Raw genomic sequence first — 20,246 nt, 5'->3', positions numbered from 1 at the left:
GCAAACCAGCCTTTGCTTTGCAGATTTGCTTTCAATTGACTGTAGATCCAAAGCCACGTCTTCAATGCTCTTAATGTTCATAAACGTTCTGTTATCTGAGAGAGAACCGCTTCAGCGTGCGGCAGGGAACTGAATGAATCATTCAAATTGATTTGTGAACCGATTCACTGGTTTGCCAACTGGTTTGATCGAGCCTTCGAACAGAATCGACTCAAAAGAATGAATCATTCGCGAACGGACATCGCTCGTTGCCCAGAGAAAGGTAGACGGCGCGTTTGGAATAAATTTAAGCATTTTTAACTTTATTATTACGTATTGCAATAAGATAAAGTAACGAGAGGAGAGTCGCCCACAGTAACTAAGTAAAAGTACCGTTTTTTCACTAAAAATATACTTTTAAGTAAGAGTAAAAGTACCCAATTTTAAATATACTCTAAAAGTATTAGTTACTCAAAAAATTTACTCAAGTAAATGTAACTCGTTACTACCCACCTCTGCACACGATTAATACAAACACACACACGCACACACAAACACACACACACACACAGACAGACACGTGCACACACACACACACACACGATTAATACAAACACACACACACACACACACACACACACAGACACACGTGCACACACACACACACACACGATTAATACAAACACACACACACACACACAGACAGACACGTGCACACACACACACACACGATTAATACACACACACACACACACACACGATTAATACACACACACACACACACACACGATTAATACAAACACACACACCACTCACACACACATATACGATTAATACAAACACACACACACACACACACACACACGATTAATACCCACACACACACACGTGGACACACACACACACAGGGCCTGGTTCCCATGGCAACGTACCCGTGGTACTCGATGTACTTGTAGATCATGCCGGCGATCACTATAGCAACGATGGCGTAGTACCAGGAGGAAATGAACATGAGAGCCAGACAGATCGTCATGCCGAGAAACGACAGTGCCCTGACAAGCACAGGAAATGACATCATCAGACAGAGGAACACCCGTGGAGCGAGTGTGTGTGTGTGTGTGTGTGTGTGTGTGTGTGAGTGTGAGTGTGAGTGTGAGTGTGAGTGTGAGTGTGAGAGAGAGAGAGAGAGAAAGAGAGAGTGTGTTATAGCGTTTGTGTGTGTGTGCTATAGTGTGTGTGTGAGAGAGAGAGTGTGTGTGTGTGTGTGTGTGTGTGTGAGAGAGAGAGAGAGAGTGTGTGAGTGTGTGAGAGAGAGTGCGTGTGAGTGTTTGTGTGTGTGTGTGTGTTATAGTGCGTGTATGTGAGTGTTTGTGTGTGTGTGTGTGTGTGTGAGAGAGAGAGAGCGTGTGTGTGAGTGTTTGTGTGTATTATAATGTGTGTGTGTGTGTGAGAGAGTGTGTGTGTGTGTGTGTGTGAGAGAGAGAGTGTGTGTGTTTGTGTGTTATAGTGTGTGTGTGTGTGAGAGAGAGAGTGTGTTTGATTGTTTGTTATAGCGTGCGTGCGTGTGTGTGTGAGAGAGAGAGAGAGAGAGAGTGAAAGTGTGTGTGTGCATGTTTATGTGGTTTATGAGGACACAAATTTGTATAATGACATGGGTATGACAGAGGTATTACAATATGAAGGTGGTTTATGAGGACACTGCCTATGTCCCCGTAATTCAAAAGGCTTAAAAAAAAAAAACATACTAAATGGTGTTTTTTTGAAAATCTAAAAATGCACAAAGTCTCCTGTGAGGGCTAAGTTTAGGTGTAGGGTTGGTGTAGGGCAATAGCACACAGTTTGTTCAGTATAAAAACCATTACGCCTATGGAGAGTCCCCATAAACCACAAAAACCAACATGTGTGTGTGAGAGAGTGTGTGTTATAGCGTGCGTGTGTGTGAGAGAGTGTGTGTGTTATAGTGTGTTTGAGAGAGAGAGAGAGAGAGAGAGAGAGTGAGTGTGTGCTATAGTGTGTGTGTGTGTGTGCTACCAGTGGTAGTAGGAGAAGCGTGGTCTCCAGTTGGGCGTCCGGAGCAGGGTCTGCAGAGCACAGGCCAGATTCACGAACAGGTAACACATCAGGAAGAACCTGCGGACACACAGAGCGATCAGAGCACGAGTCAATAGAGGACCCTATGAAACACACATTTTTTTCCATTTTTAACATTACAATATTTCTCGATTAACATTTGTTTTCCATACTTTTGAATGGCTAAATTAATTTCATTCATAAAAAAAGTTAAATTAATTGAAATCCTGAAAAATACAATATTAAATAGCAATTTATTACAAGTTTAACAAAAAATACATTTTAAGGCCCTACGAAATGTATTTTATTTTTTTTTGTCAAATTCAGTTTTATTTTTTTTTACCAAACTCTGTTGTCTATTAATTCAATAGTTTAATTAAATATTAATAATCAAAAGCATATCTAATTCATTGATTTTATTTAAAAATATATATATTATTTTATTTATTTATTTATTTTCCCCCCAGAAATACTGTGCCTAAATAATTTTTCTGGTAAATATTCCTCCAAAAAACATGTTTTAATAATCATTTAATTATTAGTAGTAGTAATAATATCATTACAATAAGTAGTATTTCTGTCACCGTTTCTTCAAATTAAACCAAACTTTTATGTTGACGGGTTGCTGTGAAGACCTTTAAGTCTCTGTTTGTATATATGATGATAGTTCTTCTCAAAAGAATGGGTAAAATAGTGTGATTCTCAGAGCAGTTCTGGAGATCGTGTTCACGTGTTCATGTCCTCATATAGAGAGGTGTGCTTCAGTATGTGTGTAGTAAAGGAAAGCGCACGACAGTCTCATTGGTTAACATTCATTCTGAGCCTAAACGCTCTCACATGGAAAGGATGGGAGCGACGAGGTCCAGCGAAGCGATGAGGATCCCGAGCTCAGCCAGAACCGCCGTCAGCACCAGAGCCCACGTCGGCTCCCCGTTGGCTTTCCCGTGACCGAAGACCTGCGGAAACACGGCAAACACACAGATTTCGAGACACCTGTTCTCTACAGCACACTCCAGCAGGATTGTGCGTCACATGAGCCGACGGTCTTCATCAGCGTTTACACTACAAATGAGTTTCAGCGATCTGATCACACCCAAAACAAACAGACAAACACACACACACGATTAATACACACACACACACACACACACACACACGATTAATACAAACACACACACATGCTTAATACAAACACACACACATGCTTAATACAAACACACACACACGATTAATACACACACACACACACACACGATTAATACAAACACACACACATGATTAATACAAACACACATACACACGATTAATACAAACACACACACATGCTTAATACAAACACACACACACGATTAATACACACACACACACACACACGATTAATACAAACACACACACATGATTAATACAAACACACACACACACGATTAATACAAACACACACACATGATTAATACAAACACACACACGATTAATACAAACACACACACGATTAATACAAACACACACACACACACACATGATTAATACAAACACACACACTAACACACACACACGATTAATACAAACACACACACACACACACACACACGATTAATACAAATACACACACACACGATTAATACAAACACACACACACACGATTAATACAAACACACACACACACACAAGATTAATACAAACACACACACACACGATTAATATAAGGCAGCGGCTATTTGCACCAAGTGCAAATAGCATATTTTTTTAGTGACAGATTCTATTTACACTGTTAAAATAGCAAGATTTTCTGCTATTTATACTACTTATTGCAAATAGTGGCAATTATCTGCACCTCAGTATTGTAGTACATTATAAAACAGTACGCAATAATAACGTACTGAGTGTAAATTATAATTTTAATTCAAATTTATTAAATGGATGCCACCTTATTGGGACAATAAAGCCCTCCCTACACTTACCCTAACCCTACCCAATACTTTATTTTCAACTTTTTGATTATTTCCTTAATTTTTATCGAAAATAAATGCCTTTCTGATGCGATATGAGATTTGAAAAGGGAGAAAATGTTTGGCAAAAGTTGAGCTCGAACTCGGGTCGCTCGCGTCAGAAAGCATGTCTCTTACCATCTACACCACTGAAACTGATGTTGAACCAACTTCTTTTTTTAATGTTGACTAACCCAATCACACGTTAGTGGGCGGAGTTAGTGTAAATAGCCTTTGCCAACAAGATGGGCTATTTGCACTTAGTGTAAATAGACACTCCGTTAATACAAACACACACACACACACACACACAATTAATACAAACACACACACACACACACACACACGATTAATATTAATACAAACACACACACACACACACACACACACACGATTAATACAAACACACACACACACACACAATTAATACAAACACACACACACGATTAATACAAACACACACACACACGATTAATACAAACAGACACACACACACACACACACACACACACACACGATTAATACAAACAGACACACACACACACACACACACACGATTAATACAAACAGACAAACACTCACTGACACGCTTCTCAAAGAAAACACAACAAACACAGCAGATATTCAAAACCAAGCAAATCCAATCGGGTTCAGCAGCCTCACAACACCTGCTTTATGACTAACTCCGTTAACAGCACTATAAAGAACTTAATTCAGTGTATAATTTAGAAATGACATAGTTAAACATATAACAGAAAATTACACATGTAACCCTGGAGCACAAAATCAGTCATAAGGGTCAATTTTGTGAAATTTGATGAAATACATAATCTGAAAGCTAAATAAATAATCTTTCCACTGATGTATGGTTTGTTAGGATAGGACAATATTTGGCTGAGATACAACTATTTGAAAATCTGAGGGTGCAAAAAAATCTAAATACTGAGAAAATCGCCTTTAAAGTTGTTCAAATTAAGTTGTTAGCAATGCATATTACTAATCAAAAATGATTTTGACATACACTGAATGAATGAATGAGGCATTTATATAGCACTTTGTGTATTGTTATACACCCAAAGCGCTTTACAATCATTTAACTGCTGCTCAAAAGTTTGGGATCAGTAAGATTTTTGATGTTTTTTAAGGGAGTCTCTTCTGCTCAAGGCTGTATTTATTTGATCAAAAATACAGAACAAACAGCAATATTATGAAATCGTATTTCAATTCCTAATATTGGTTTCCTATTTTAATATACTTTAAACTGTAATTTATTTCTGTGATCTGCAGCTGTATTTTCAGCATCATACTCCAGTCTTCAGTGTCACATGATCTTCAGAAATCATGCTAATATACTGATTAATTATCATGCTAATATACTGATTAAGAGTGTTGAAACTGTTGAGCTGCTTCATATTATTTTTTGGAACATGTGATACTTTTTCTTTGATTCTTTGATGAATTTAGAAAGAACAGCATTTGTTCAAAATAGGAATCTTTTCTAACAATATCTTTACTATGACTTTTTATTCATTTAACACATCCCTCCTGAATAAAAGTATTAATTTATTTCAAAAAAAGAAAAAGAAAAAAAATGTACTGACCCCAAACTTTTGAATAGCATTGCATATTGTAACACAAAATTTATTTTTTAAATAAATGCTGTTCTTTTTAACTTTTCATTAATCAGAGAATCCTAAAAAAAAAATATTACGGGTCCCAAAAACAATATGAAGCAGCACAACGGTTTGACTCTGAAGACTGGAGTAATGATGCTGAAAATTCAGCTTTGATCACAGAAATCAATTATATTTTATAGTATATTAAAATAGAAAACTTTTAAATAAACTTAAACTTTTATAAAAATAAATAAATAAAAAAAAAATTAAAAAAAATTATATAATATATATATATTATTATTTTTTTTTTATAAAAGTTTACTCTCAGCCAAATATTATATATTATATTGCTACAAATATACCTGTGCTACTCATGACTGCTTTTGTGTTCCAGAGTCATATATAATACTAATGTTAGAGTTAAACAGAATTTAATTAAATATAAATTATTTGTAATTAAATATATACTGTAAAAGTAATTAAGAACATTACATTAATATTATAATTAAAAAAATTATAATATAATAATTAATTAATATATTATATAATTAACAAAATACATTTTATAAAAAATATTATTGAATTAATGAAATATATCAAATAAAAAATGTAATACATATAAAATTAAACAGAATTTATAATAAATAATAATGACTATATAAAATAAATTAAATATAATAATTTTATAATGAATAAATTTAATTTAATAAATTAATTATACTTAATATAAAATTAAATATGTACTATTAGTGTACTATAATGTCTAGTGTATAATTAAAGTCTGACCCTCAGGAAGGGGATGATGTTGTCTTTAGCGATGGCCTGCAGCAGGCGAGGAGCTCCGGTCAGTGATTGGAGGCCGGCGCCACACGTGGAGAAAAACGAGCCAATCACGATCACCCAGGGGGAGGGCCATGAGAGCGTCCCGACAACCAGGTTCCCCCTCACCGAGTCTCCAAACCTGAAACACAGACAGACGAGGAGAACACCAGATAGTCTGCATGCACTCGTTTCCAGAGGAGAAGCAGAAGAACAGAAGAGACTAACTTGTCTCGGAGAACAACGCCCTCCACACAGGACCCAAACAGCACCACACAGCTAAGATCTGAGCCTCGCGTTCAGGAAACATCCGCAGCGTTTATCACAGAAAATCATCTGGAGACATCATCTCAACTCCAGAATAATGCTCCAAATCTACATTTATATTTAGTCATTTAGCAGATGCTTTTTTACAAAGTGACTTACAAACGAGGACAATAGAAGCAATCAAAACCAACAAAAGAGCAATGATATGCAAGCGCTGTGACAAGCCTCAGCTAGCTTAACACAGTACACGTAGCAAGGTTTTTTGTATTTTTTATTATATAATAAATACAAAAATATTAGAGAAGCTAGTGTTAGTTTTTGTTTGTTTGTTTTTTAAGTTAGTAAATAAACAGAGTGCAAGTCTAAAAGGGGCAAGTGTTTTTTGTAAAGAATATAATTAGAATAGAGAGTGCTAGAATAAATATATTAAATATTACTTTTGTTCATCTTTGGATAAAGGCGTCTGCATGCATCCATGTGAAATATAAATGCGAAATTAAAATAATTATAAAAATAATAATAGGGATGTAACGATATACTCAACTCACGATTCGATTTTGATTTCACGATTCAATTTTCACTTTTTTTTTTTTTAACAACATGAGATTGAAGACATTATACGGTAAAAGAGAAGGTGTCCTTTTATTTGGCTATTGCTGTTAGCCTGGTAATACCAAACTCTGCTACTTCGCTTTGCTTTGTAGACAGAGTTTGACAAGCGTTTACTTTCTCGTTGGGGGGGGGGTGCTTGTCGGAAGTTTAAAATCATTGGTGTACCCGTAAACCAATCACATAACGTTTGGTTATGACGTATGTTATGCGCAGCTCAGCCGCCTTGAACTTCCGCTGTAGACACAGGTATGCGGCGAAAACAAAACCAGAGCGAAATACTGGTGTGATGATGGCTGTGAACAACTTTTGCAGATTATGTGAAGTAGAACAAACAAATTAGAGCTGCTTATTTTTACCTGCATATGTAAGGTCACTCACTATCCGGGGCCGCGATTGTTATTTGAAAAGGTTAACTTTAACGGATGAAACCAGATTGACCAATCCACACACACTTTCACTCAAAGGATGGACGATCTGACAGGATTCCCTTCAGTTGAGTGACTCACATCTAACCTGCATAGTTAAGACAAACTCACCATGTCTATCTAGTCATGAAGATGTATATATATACAGGTACATCTAAAAAAAATTTGAATATCGTGAAAAAGGACAATATTTGTTGTCACTCATTTCAGAAAGTGAAACCCATATATTATATAGATTCATTACACAGAGTGAAATATTTCAAGCCTTTATTTCTTGAAATTTTGATGATTATGGCTTACAGATAATGAAAACCCAAAATTCAGTGTCTCAGAAAATTAGAATATTACATAAGATCAATAAAAAAAGGATATTTTAAACAGAAATGTCAAGCTTCTGAAAAGCATGTTCATTTCTATGAACTCAATACTTGGTTGGGCCTCCTTTTGCATGAATTACTGCATCAATGCGGCGTGGCATGGAGGCGATCAGCCTGTGGCACTGCTCAGGTGTAACGGAAGCCCAGGCTGCTTTGATAGCGGTCTTCAGGTCATCTGCATTGTTGGGTCTGGTGTCTCTCATCTTCAATAATACCTCATAGATTCTCTTTGGGGTTCAGGTCAGGTGAGTTTGCTGGCCAATCAAGCACAGTAACACCATGGTCAATGAACCAGCTTTTGGTACCTTTGGCAGTGTGGGCAGGTGCCAAGTCCTGCTGGAAAATGAAATCAGCATCTCCATAAAGCTTGTCAGCAGAAGGAAGCATGAAGTGCTCTAAAATGTCCTGGTAGATGGCTGCGTTGACTGTGGACTTCAGAAAACACAGTGGGCCAACAGCAGCAGATGACATGGCAGCCCAAATCTTCACTGACTGTGGAAACTTCACACTGGACTTCAAGCAACATGGATTCTGTGCCTCTCCTCTCTTCCTCCAGACTCTGGGACCTTGATTTCCAAATGAAATGCAAAATTTACTTTCATCTGAAAAGAAGACTTTGGACCACTGAGCAACAGTCCAGTTCTTTTTCTCCACAGCCCAGGTAAGATGCTTCTGACGATGTCTCTGGTTCAGAAGTGGCTTGGTAGCCCTTTTCCTGAAGACGTCTGAGCGTGGAGACTCTTGATGCACTGACTCCAGCTTCAGTCCACTCCTTGTGAAGCTCTCAAGTGTTTGAATCAGCTTTGCTTGACAGTTTTCTCAAGCTTGCGGTCATCCCTGTTGCTTGTGCAACTTTTCCTGCCCAAATTCTTCCTTCCAGTCAACTTTGCATTTAATATGCTTTGATACAGCACTCTGTAAACGGCCACATCTTTCAGTAATGACCCTCTGTGACTTACCCTCTTTGTGGAGGGCGTCAATGTTCGTCTTCTGGATCATTGCCAAGTCAGCAGTCTTCTCCATTATTGTGGTTTCAAAGAACAAGAGATACCCGGAAGTTATACTGTAGAGATGGTCATTAATTGAAACTCAAATGTAAATATTCTAATATTTTGAGAAACTGATTTTTGACTTTCATGAGCTGTAAGCTCTAATCATCAAAATTAAAACAAAAAAACTTTTGAACTGTTTTACTTTACATGTAATGAATCTAAAATACATGAAAGTTTCACTTTTTGAAATAAGTTACAAGAAAAAATTAACTTTTTCACGATATTCTAATTTTTTGACATGTACCTGTATATATTTCAGTCAGGAGGCAACTATTTTTACAGCTACATTTTATTCCAGCCACAATTAATCACAACAATGTATATTGTTTTTTACAGATGATTAAGCATATAAATCGTCAGTTTGTTGTTATACACACATGCACACAGACATTATTTCATACACAACATAGTGAGATGCATAGGAAATCTTTAGACGCGCCCATAACAACAAAAGACAATACTTTACTGAACCTTTTCTGATAAGAAGATTGCGCTGCAAACTTGAGCATTTTTGACGATCGTTTGGGTCCAGTCCGCTCGTTTTATCTTGTTTCACCACAGCTTTTGTAGTTTTTTTTTTGTCTGGCAGTGGCATCAGGTATGCGTTAAAATTTCAAATTGAAGCCTCTACTACATCGATTCTGGCACCCAATATCACAACAAGATGATATTTTAAGCTCCTTATGTAGCCGAATCTGCGCTGGTTTGAATGGGCCCCCTCCAGTTCTCGCTTTATTTTGCCTCCAGCTAGCGCTGTGACGTAACTGTGACGTCGGCCCTAAAAGGGTCTATATTTATATTTATATTATATTTAGTCATTCAGAAGACGCTTATATCCAAAGCGACTTACAGATAAGGACAATGAAAGCAATCAAAACCAACAAAAGAGCAACAACATGGAAGTGCTACGACAAGTCTCGGTTAGCCTAACGCAGTACACATAGCAAGATTTTTTTTTTTTTTTTAAAGAAACAAGTAGATAGAATAGAAAAAAGAAAGCTAGTGTTTAGTTTTTCAAGAAAAGCTTGCAGTTAGAGAATAAATATGCAATTGATAGAGGGTCAAGTGTGTGTGTGTTGTTTTTTTTTTAATAAAAAGACAGATTGATGAAATAGAATTAGAATAGAGAGTGCTAGAGTTAGAGGGTCAAATAAAGATGGAAGAGATGTGTTTTTAGCCGTTTCTTGAAGATGGTTAAGGATTCAGCTGCTGGGATTGAGTTGGGCAGGTCATTCCACCAGATGGGAACAGTTAATGAAAAAGTCAGTGAAAGTGATTTAGTGCCTCTTTGGGATGGCACAATAATGCATTGTTCACTTGCAGAACGCAAGCTTCTAGAGGGTACATAGGTCTGAAGTAGTGAACTTAGGTAAAGGGGTGCAGAGCCAGTGGTGGTTTTGTAGGCAAACATTAATGCCTTGAATTTAATGCGAGCAGCAATTGGTAGCCTGTGCAAATTGATAAACAGAGGTGTGACATGCATTCTTTTTGGCTCATTAAAGATTAATCTTACAACGGCATTTTGGATTAATTGTAGAAGTTTGATAGAACTGGCTGGAAGACACGCCAAGAGAGCATTGCAATAGTCAAGTCTGGACAGAACAAGAACTTGAACAAGGAGTTGTGAAGCATGTTCCGAAAGAAAGGGCCTGATCTTCTTAATATTGTATAAAGCAAATCTGCAGGACCAGGCAGTTTTAGCAATGTGGTCTGAGAAATTCAGCTTATCATCAATCACAACTCCAAGGTTTCTGGCTGTTTTTGAAGGAGTTATGGTTGATGTGTCTAACTGGATGGTGAAATTGTGATAAAACGATGGGTTTGATGGAACCACAAGCAGTTCTGACTTGACTAGGTTGAGTTGAAGGTGATGGTCCATCATCCAGCAAGAAATGTCTGTTAGACACACTGAGATGCGAGCAGCTATTATCGGATCATCAGGATAGAATGAGAGGTAGAGCTGAGTGTCATCAGCATAGCAGTGATATGAATGAATGAATGAATGAATGAATACCTTTATTGTCACTGCACACACATACAATATGCATGTACGGTGAGATTTTTTAAGAGCATCTCCCCACTCAGTGCAAAACATGTAGAAATATATTTCCATTACAAAAAACAATAAGTAAGTTCAGTAAATAACTATGGATAACGATAAATAATAATACAAATAAGGGATAAGAAGGGTATAAGATGAGGTAGGGGTAAACAGCTCTGTGGTAGAACGAGAGATAATTTACAGGTGGTATTCCATAGCAATTATGAAAGAATATAAACAAGATGGATATTCACATTCAACTGTCCATGTATTGCACATTGAGAGAAAAATAAAGTAAATAAATAAATAAATGATATTGCACAATGAAAATTGTATATAGCATAAAGTCCAGTATAATTTAAGTCAGACCATGTATGTGCGAGTATGGAGTCAGTGCATTCGTGAATTAAGGATGGTAATAGCTTTTGGGAAAAAGCTGTTCTTAAATCTATTTGTCCTCGTTCTGATGCACCTGTAGCGCCTAACTGAGGGCAACAGGTTGAACAGGTCGAAAGCAGGATGGTAGCTGTCCTTAATGATATTCTCAGCTCTGCTAAGGCAGCGGGAGATGTAAATGTCCAGCAGAGAGGAGAGAGGGCAGCCGATGATCTTTTGAGCTGCTCTGACTACCCTCTGAAGCCTCTCTCTGTCGGCCATGGTACAGCTACCGTACCATACCGTGATGCAATATGACAGTAGACACTCAATAGACGCACGGTAGAAGATCAATAACAGGCTGGGGTCCAGGTTGTGCTTCCTGAGAACTCTCAGGAAGTGCAATCTCTGCTGGGCCCTTTTAATGATCGCTGTGAAAACCCATGTTTCTGAATGACAGAACCTAGTGATGCCATGTACAGAAAAAAGAAGTAGTCCAAGAACTGAGCCCTGAGGCACCCCAGATGTTGCGACTTGGATACCTCACCTCTCCAAGATACCTTGAAGGACCTATCTGAGAGGTAAGACTCAAACCACTGGAGTGCGGTTCCTGAGATGCCCGCCAATAGGGTTGACAGGAGAATCTGGTGGTTGACCATATCAAAAGCAGCAGACAGATCCAGCAAGATAAGTATTGAAGACTTGGAAGCCGCTCTTGCAAGTCTTAGGGCTTCAACAACTGAGAGCAAGGCAGTTTTATTGAATGTCCACTTCTGAAGCCAGATTGGTTGCTGTCCAGGAGGTTGTTCTGTGTGAGAGAGGCTTGGTTGAACACAACTCGTTCAACTGTTTTTGCAATGAAAGGAAGAAGGGAAACCTGTCTATAGTTCCCTAAACGAGTTGGGTTAAGAGTGGGTTTTTTTAAGAAGTGGGGTTATAAGAGCCTGTTTAAATGCTGAGGGAAAACTTCCAGTGTGAAGGGATGTGTTAACGATGTGACTGAGCGCGGTACAACTGCAGGAGAAATGGCTTGAAGGAGATGAGATGGAATAGGATCAAGCAGACAAGTAGTAGGATGACTGGAAAGGATGAGTTTAGAGACTTCTGTCTCAGAGAGTGGAGAGAAGGATGTGAACGAGTGTATATTTGCTGGTAAGATGTGTTTGACAATTTGTGGTATGGAGAATTGTGCAGTGAGATTTACAATTTTATTAATGAAGAATGTGGCAAAGTCGTCAGCTGTTAGATAAACTGTTAGCTGTTATATAAACTCTTACCCCTAATTGTATTGTGATTTGTTTGGCATCTCAACTGATTTGAATAGTCACATATTTGAATTGATTTTCAAGCAGCTCGCGGTTAATTGTTACATCCATAAATAAATACTAAAACAAATTCTTTTAATTAGTTCAATTTAAATTATAAAATTGTAAAATAAATAATTAATTAATACATAAATAAATAATGTGCGTGTGTGTTAGAGTAAGGATACAGACGAGCGAGGTGGTGAGGATGGCCAGTATGGTGCCGATGGGAATGGAGCGCTGGGCATCCTTCAGATCTCCAGAGCGGTTCGATCCCGCCATGATTCCTGACACACAGAGCAGCGGATGAACATCAGTGATTCACAACATCAGCATCATCTCACAAACTATCACAGATCAACTCACAATTCACAGTTCATTCTGGAAATGGAAGGTCAAGCCGAGCGCATTGTTTTATGAATAAACGTAAATTTCCAAGTGAACCTCCAATTGACAACACCGTCAATTCATGATATTTTTTCCTTTCTTTTAAATTGTTGAAATTGTGCATAATACATATAATTTATAAACTATAGAGTTAAATATATTATTAAAAAATTAATGTTAATTTTGAAATATATAATTTAATTAAAACTAATTACATCAACTGAATACATAATATTAAATAAAATAATATTAATTTTAATATTAAACATAACTTAATAAACTAATATACAATTAATCAAATATTTTATAAAATATATAATTGAATTATCACTAAATATAATATAAAATCAAATAGTAATGTTAAAATAAATTACATATTAACTCTAGAGTTTTAATTTATTAAGTGTGTGTGTGTGTATAACTAAAATTAAACACTTATTACTTTAAAAGTCAATAAATGAATACATAAAAGACAGATTACTTAGCAAGTATTACGATTAAAAGTTAAAAATATAATGCTTGTTATGCATTAAGGGGTTAACTCTAAAATCATTTATAAATTATTTAAATAAATTATATAATTTAATAAGTAATTAAACAGTATAAAATTAAATGCATACTATTATTAGAATTATTTTAAAAATTATATTAATTTTTTAATTAAATTAAATAAACTGATTAATTTAATATAAATAATGAATTAATTATGATGAATAAATATATAATATACGATTAAATACAGCTGATCACAGTTGCATTGCAGGATACATTATCATCAGCAAAATGTGTTCTAGTTGCAACTGCATATTTAATTTTTTGTTTGTTTGTGTTTGTCCAGGTATTCCATGCCTCATTAGTATCCAGTGCACACTGTGATGGCTCACCAGTCACGGAGGGGAAGAAGATCCCGATCAGCAATGTGAAGGAGGTGGTGATGTCAGCGAAGACATAAGGAAAGTGATTGGACACAGCGACTCTGTGGGCGGAGTGATGCGCGCCGTGCTCCAGCATGTCTCCTTTAGCCGAGTACGAGCTCCAGAGGTTCTCTAGATGCGGGAAACACACGCAGTTAGTGTGAGTGGCCAGTAATGCCAGATATCACAGTCATGAACATGCACCATATTGCTATCATGAGCACTTCAAAATACTGTGAATAATTATTCATTACAAATGATTCAGATGTTTGAATGCATTTTAAGAATACTTTTCCCATCGACTCGTCACAATGCACAACACCGCCGTATGCTGCGTGAAAGCACTTTCTCTCTCTGACAGCAGATGGCGCTAAACAGCAGAAACCCCGGAAACAAAACAGCTGCTACTTACCTTCTTTTTCTGAAATGTGTTTAAATGATTTAGCCATTCAGATTTGTGTGTTCATCACAGCGCCAAATTCTTAAATATTTAGACTTGATAAGCTATTTATTTTCAAATATTTTTACATTTTAATCTGGACTGCAACATACCCTAGATATTGTTTGAACACTTACAATAGATAATTGTTTATTGTTCGGTCACACTTTACATTAAGACTTCATTAGTTAACATAAACTGCCAATGAGAAATTCTTCTAAACATTCATTAATCTTAGTTAATTTCAATATTAAATAACACGTTGTTGAAATCAAAAGTTGCAAATGTGTTATTTAATGAGCTAACGTGAACTAAGAGTTGTATTTTTTAAACAAAGATTAATAACTTCTGTAGCAAATGTAGCTATTGCTCATTGTTAATGCATTAAAGGGGTAGTTCACTCAAAAATGAAAATTCTGTCATTAATTACTCACCCTGATGTCGTTCCAAACCCGTAAACCTTCGTTCATCTTCAGAACACAAATTACGATATTTCTGATGAACTCCGAGAGCTCTCTGACCCTCCCATAGACAGCAAGGATCCTAACACCATCAAGGCTCAGAAACGTAGTAAGGACGTCATTAAATTAAGTGACATCAGGGGCTCAACTGTAATTTTACAAAGCTACGAGAATACTTTTTGTGCGCAAAGAAAACAAAAATAACAACTTAACGTTGTTTACATATGTGATACTCTCCAAAAATGGTGCACAACAGCTTCCCCTGTTGTGAAGGGGTTTGGAGTAATTAATGACAGAATTTTCATTTTTGGGTGAACTATCCCTTTAACTAAGGTTAACTAATGAGATCTTGTTGTATTGGACTTCATAATTATTTTACACTTTAATCTGTGTAAAAAAAATCTTTTTTGTGTATTGCTTTATTGTATTTAAATGTTCTGTTCTTTTTGTTATGAGAAAATAGTTATTAAAAGAACACTCCACTTTCTTTGGAAATAGGCTCATTTTACAAGCTTAAAGTGTTTACCTGTGATCACGCCGCTAGCGAGCCCCGGGATGCCCTGGATCTGTGTGATGTTGTTGTGTTGGAAGTATTCGTCACAGGCGGCGCTCAGCTCCGAGCTGTTGCAGAAGTGCCTCCACAGGTCTGTGGTCTTCTCCAGCGTGGCAGCGGTGGTGACGGGAGGAGTGTCTGTGCCGTTGAAGCTCTCGCTAGCGTTAGCAGCGTCCAGCGGCGGCTCGCGCAGCATCAGCAGGGTCTTCGCACAGTGACCGTCCTTCAGCTCGTGCTGAGACAGACTCCGGTTCCCCAGCATACACACTCTGCAGCACAACCATTGGTCAGTCAACCTGTCAATCACTCTCAGCAGCCAATAGGACGCCAAGAACCACATTAGCATACATCTATATGTTTTTAAACACACTAAGTGACGTCATGTTTCCAGTGAAAATGATAAGAAATTGTACATTATGCATGTGAACTGCAAATATTGTTGATATGCTCTGATGACAAATTACTGGTGACATTCGTAATCTGTATGTAGCTTTAGATGAAAACAGCTGTTATATGAGAAAACATTCAAGTGAAAATCGACTGACAGCTACTGACTTAAACGCTATTAAATAAATTATTATATAATTAATCAAATGTATTATTTACAAACTATATAATTGAACTAATTTGCAAATCACTTTCGAACTACTGGTAACATTTTCAATTTACAATAAATTTCAGATTTTGTTTTTTTATTTGAGTACAAATTAAGTATATAATATTCATTTTAGAATGAATGAAGTAACATTTAATAGATTAATATGTAATATATATAATAAATCAAATATTATTTACAAAATATACAATAAAAAAAAAAAATAGTACGTCAGATAAAAACATGATTTTTTTTATTTCAAGTACAAATTATATAATTTCAATTTTAGAATTAAGTAAAATGTAATAAATTAACACATAATATTACAAAATCAAATATATAATTTACAAAATACATAATTCATTTTTTTATAGAAATTGTGCAAAATAATGTAATTTAAGTAATTGTTTGTATGTATATATGTGCTTTACATTGGTCATCACAAATACATACGTTATTTCAGAATTCTCTGATGAATAAAGTTTAAAAAAAGAATTTATCTGAAATAGAAATCTACTGTAACATTAGAAATGTCTTTACAATCAGTTAAAAGCATCCTTGATGAATAAAAGTAAGAAATCCCCAAACTTTTAAAAGATAGAGTACTGTGCATCACGACCTGGCTTTGATTTAAAGGCTATTTAAATATATATTCAAAGGTGAAAAAGGGTTTGAATTGTTGTTTTTCAATACATTAGAAAGTGGTCTGTTTAATTAAATAGTTTTTTTCTGTGCAAAAAATAAATATCATACACTTTTACCATGATTTACAGAAAACAGCCACTAAAATGTCATTCAGTGTAACAATCTTGTCAGGCATATTTACCACAAGAATCAATTTATGATATATTAAATGTCTAATTCATTTTTACCCCAAATACTACTTATAACTTTTTAAACTTTGCCACTATCCCATTTTGGCCATTTGTCACAATGATTTTTTTTTTTACTTATTTAAAATGCAATAAAGCCAGTGGCTTTTTTTTTTTTTTTTTTTTAATAATCAAACGTCTCCGCGTCGCGCGACACAACGAATCAATAAAATTTAGTATGCTCACTTTTATATGTGACCCTGCAGCACAAAAGCAGTCATGAGTAGCACAGGTATATTTGTAGCAATAGCCAACAATACATTGTATGGCTCAAAATTATACATTTCTCTTTTATGACAAAAATCATTAGGATATTAAGATCATGTTACATGAAGATATTTTGTAAATTTCCTTCCATAAATATATCAAAACTTAATTTTTGATTAGTAATATGCATTGCTAAGAACTTCATTTGGACAACTTTAAAGGTGATTTTCTCAATATTTAGATTTTTTTGCTCCCTCAGATTCCAGATTTTCAAATAGTTATATCTCAGCCAAATATTGTCCGATCATAACAAACCATACATTAATGGAAAGAGTATTTATTCAGCTCTCAGGGTCACATATATTGTAATATGTACATTAGAAAAAAACGTCCTCTGTCTGATTGCCTATTCAAGATTAATCGCTTTTTGTATTCCCCAATTGTAAGTCGCTTTGGATAAAAGCGTCTGCCAAATGACTAAATGTAAATGTAATTAGTATGGCGGTGTTATGGAGACTCACGGGAAGGATGGCGGGCTGAAGGCGGACACCAGCGCTCCGGTGTAGATGGACAGGATGGACACGATCACGCAGGCCAGAAACACAGATGCCAGCTTGTTGACGTATTTGACTCCCACAAACACCAGCAGCGACATCAGCAAGAGGAAGATGGAGCCGTAAACACGCATGTTGTTGAGCATGGCCGCCGCCTCGCCGTCTGGGCTGTCCGAGACGAAGATAGCAGCTCCGGGGGCCATGTACATCTGCACACCGCAAAGGAAACGAGCAAAGACACATCAGACTCAAAGCAATGCTGGATAACGGATATAATAGCGTTAGATATGAAGCTCGTCGCACCAGCAGGATCTCGATGGCCCCGAGGATGTACATGGAGCCGGCGAAGGTCGTTCCCAGATAGAAGCAGGAGCCCACGGCCCCGCCGAACTCGGGCCCCAGAGAACGAGAGATCATGAAGTACGAGCCGCCCGCTGGAGGAGCGGAGACAGACACACACACACACACGCGGACGGACAGACGGGGGGTTGTTAGTCACTATGTTAACTCTACAACAGCAAGAGAGAGATTCATCAAACCTACAACAGCAGAACCAGCTCAACACCAGCAGAGTCACACACTGCTCTAAAATCATCATCATTAATATTATTATACATGCAAATCATATTAATCGCTAAGCTCTGACTGTATTGCTTTTGCTCTGAGATCCCATATATTATGAATAAGGTAGTTTACTTATTTATGTAAATAAATAAACAAAATATATTTATAATAGTTATTTATATATAATAAATTATTGTAGATATTAGGCAAGTTTATTTGATGTAAACATAAGTTTGCATCAAATAAATGTGCCTAATTTACCAAAATAATTTAATAGAATACACACACACATATATATACACACACACACACACACACACACACATCATTATATAAATATTACATTCATATGAATAGATACACAGATATTAAAAAAAAAACATTAATATATTGATTAATCACACTTATACTATAAATTAATATTAATATATATATATATATATATATATATATATATATATATATATACACACACACACACACACACACACACACACACATATATTTAAATAAACAGTTTCATATTCTAATATGTTAATACACTTATATTATATAAAAACAAATTAATTGTTTTTTATAGTGATTATATACTACATATGTACATTATACACACACACAGTATATTATATATATATATACACACGTGTATGTTTTTTTAAATGTATAGTATATAATAATAAATAAATAATAAACATATAACTAACTAAACTTAATGTATACAGCCTTATATAAGAAATTACTCGTGCATTTTGCTTGGTAAAAAGATTGCTGTGGCTTTACTGTATTTTTGGTACTATATTTACTGTATTAAATTTATTTAAAAATCCTTTTATTCCCCTTTTATTATATAAAAAAAAAAATCTCCAAACAAGCAGGACTTGTATAAATAAAAGAGCAACCAATGCAGCAATGGACAGATGGGTAATATGTTAAAGTTCAATGAAAGATCAGTTCATTTGCCACACTGATACTGATGCTTCTAGACTGCACAAAAGTGGTTCAAATAAGAAATTACCACCTAAAATCTTGATGCTGAACATTCACAATCACACTGTAACTTCACACACAGTAATCAGATCACAGACGCACTGAGGCCTGCAGATTTCTGCGCTGTAAAGCACGGCTATCGTCTCCTGACACACTTTCTGAGCTTCTCTAGCTGAACAGAACAGAAAGTTCACCTGGCACGACTCCATTAGTAGCAATGGCACTCATAGATATTGCAGTCAGCAGCGTCTGTATGAACAGAGAGTCAACGGTCAACATAACACACATGCACAGTTCCTGTGTGTGTGTAAGCGTGAGTGTGTGTGTGTGTGTGTGTGTGTGAAAGTGAGTGTGTGTGTATGTGTAAGCGTGAGTGTGTGTAAGCGTGAGTGCGTGTGTGTGTGTGAGAGAGTGAGTGTGTGTAAGCGTGAGTGTGTGAGAGAGTGTGTATGTGTAAGCGTGAGTGTGTGTGTGTGTGTGTGTAAGCGTGAGTGCGTGTGTGTGTGTGAGAGTGAGTGTGTGTAAGCGTGAGTGTGTGAGACTCACGCAGCAGCAGCAGATGAAGACGATACACAGCGCCTGCAAGACTCCGGCGGTACCGACGACCCAAGTCAGTCTGAGGAACAGAATCACACCGAAGATGTTCTGCAGACACGGCAGATACACGCCCATGAAGGTGCCCATCTGCGGAGACTGGTGCCAAACACAGGGAATCATGGGAAAACACTCATCAGCACCGAACCAGCATGATCAATGTTTAGAATGCTGTGTGCAAGCGTGTGTGTGTGTTT

At 36.4% G+C, this 20,246-nt stretch overlaps 1 protein-coding gene across 2 annotated transcripts in view; it reads right to left on the bottom strand.

Annotated features, from left to right (window-relative positions):
• LOC306873888 (solute carrier family 12 member 6-like) overlaps positions 1–20,246 on the bottom strand; it is a 44,039-nt gene that overhangs the window by 16,577 nt on the left and 7,216 nt on the right. For both annotated transcript variants that reach the window (XM_079423418.1, XM_079423419.1), the window contains exons 5-16: positions 20,002–20,148; positions 19,650–19,704; positions 18,208–18,338; positions 17,872–18,113; positions 15,650–15,945; positions 14,194–14,355; positions 13,111–13,209; positions 6,698–6,755; positions 6,437–6,611; positions 2,887–3,005; positions 2,011–2,109; positions 912–1,031 (exon numbers count right to left, since the gene is read on the bottom strand). In XM_079423418.1, coding sequence (XP_079279544.1) covers positions 912–1,031; positions 2,011–2,109; positions 2,887–3,005; positions 6,437–6,611; positions 6,698–6,755; positions 13,111–13,209; positions 14,194–14,355; positions 15,650–15,945; positions 17,872–18,113; positions 18,208–18,338; positions 19,650–19,704; positions 20,002–20,148 — 1,703 coding nt within the window. The remainder of the gene's footprint in view (positions 1–911; positions 1,032–2,010; positions 2,110–2,886; positions 3,006–6,436; positions 6,612–6,697; positions 6,756–13,110; positions 13,210–14,193; positions 14,356–15,649; positions 15,946–17,871; positions 18,114–18,207; positions 18,339–19,649; positions 19,705–20,001; positions 20,149–20,246) is intronic.

Source organism: Barbus barbus (genome assembly GCF_936440315.1).
Source record: "Barbus barbus genome assembly, chromosome: 1".
Lineage (NCBI taxonomy): Eukaryota > Metazoa > Chordata > Actinopteri > Cypriniformes > Cyprinidae > Barbus > Barbus barbus.
This window is presented reverse-complemented; position numbering and strand designations above follow the sequence as displayed.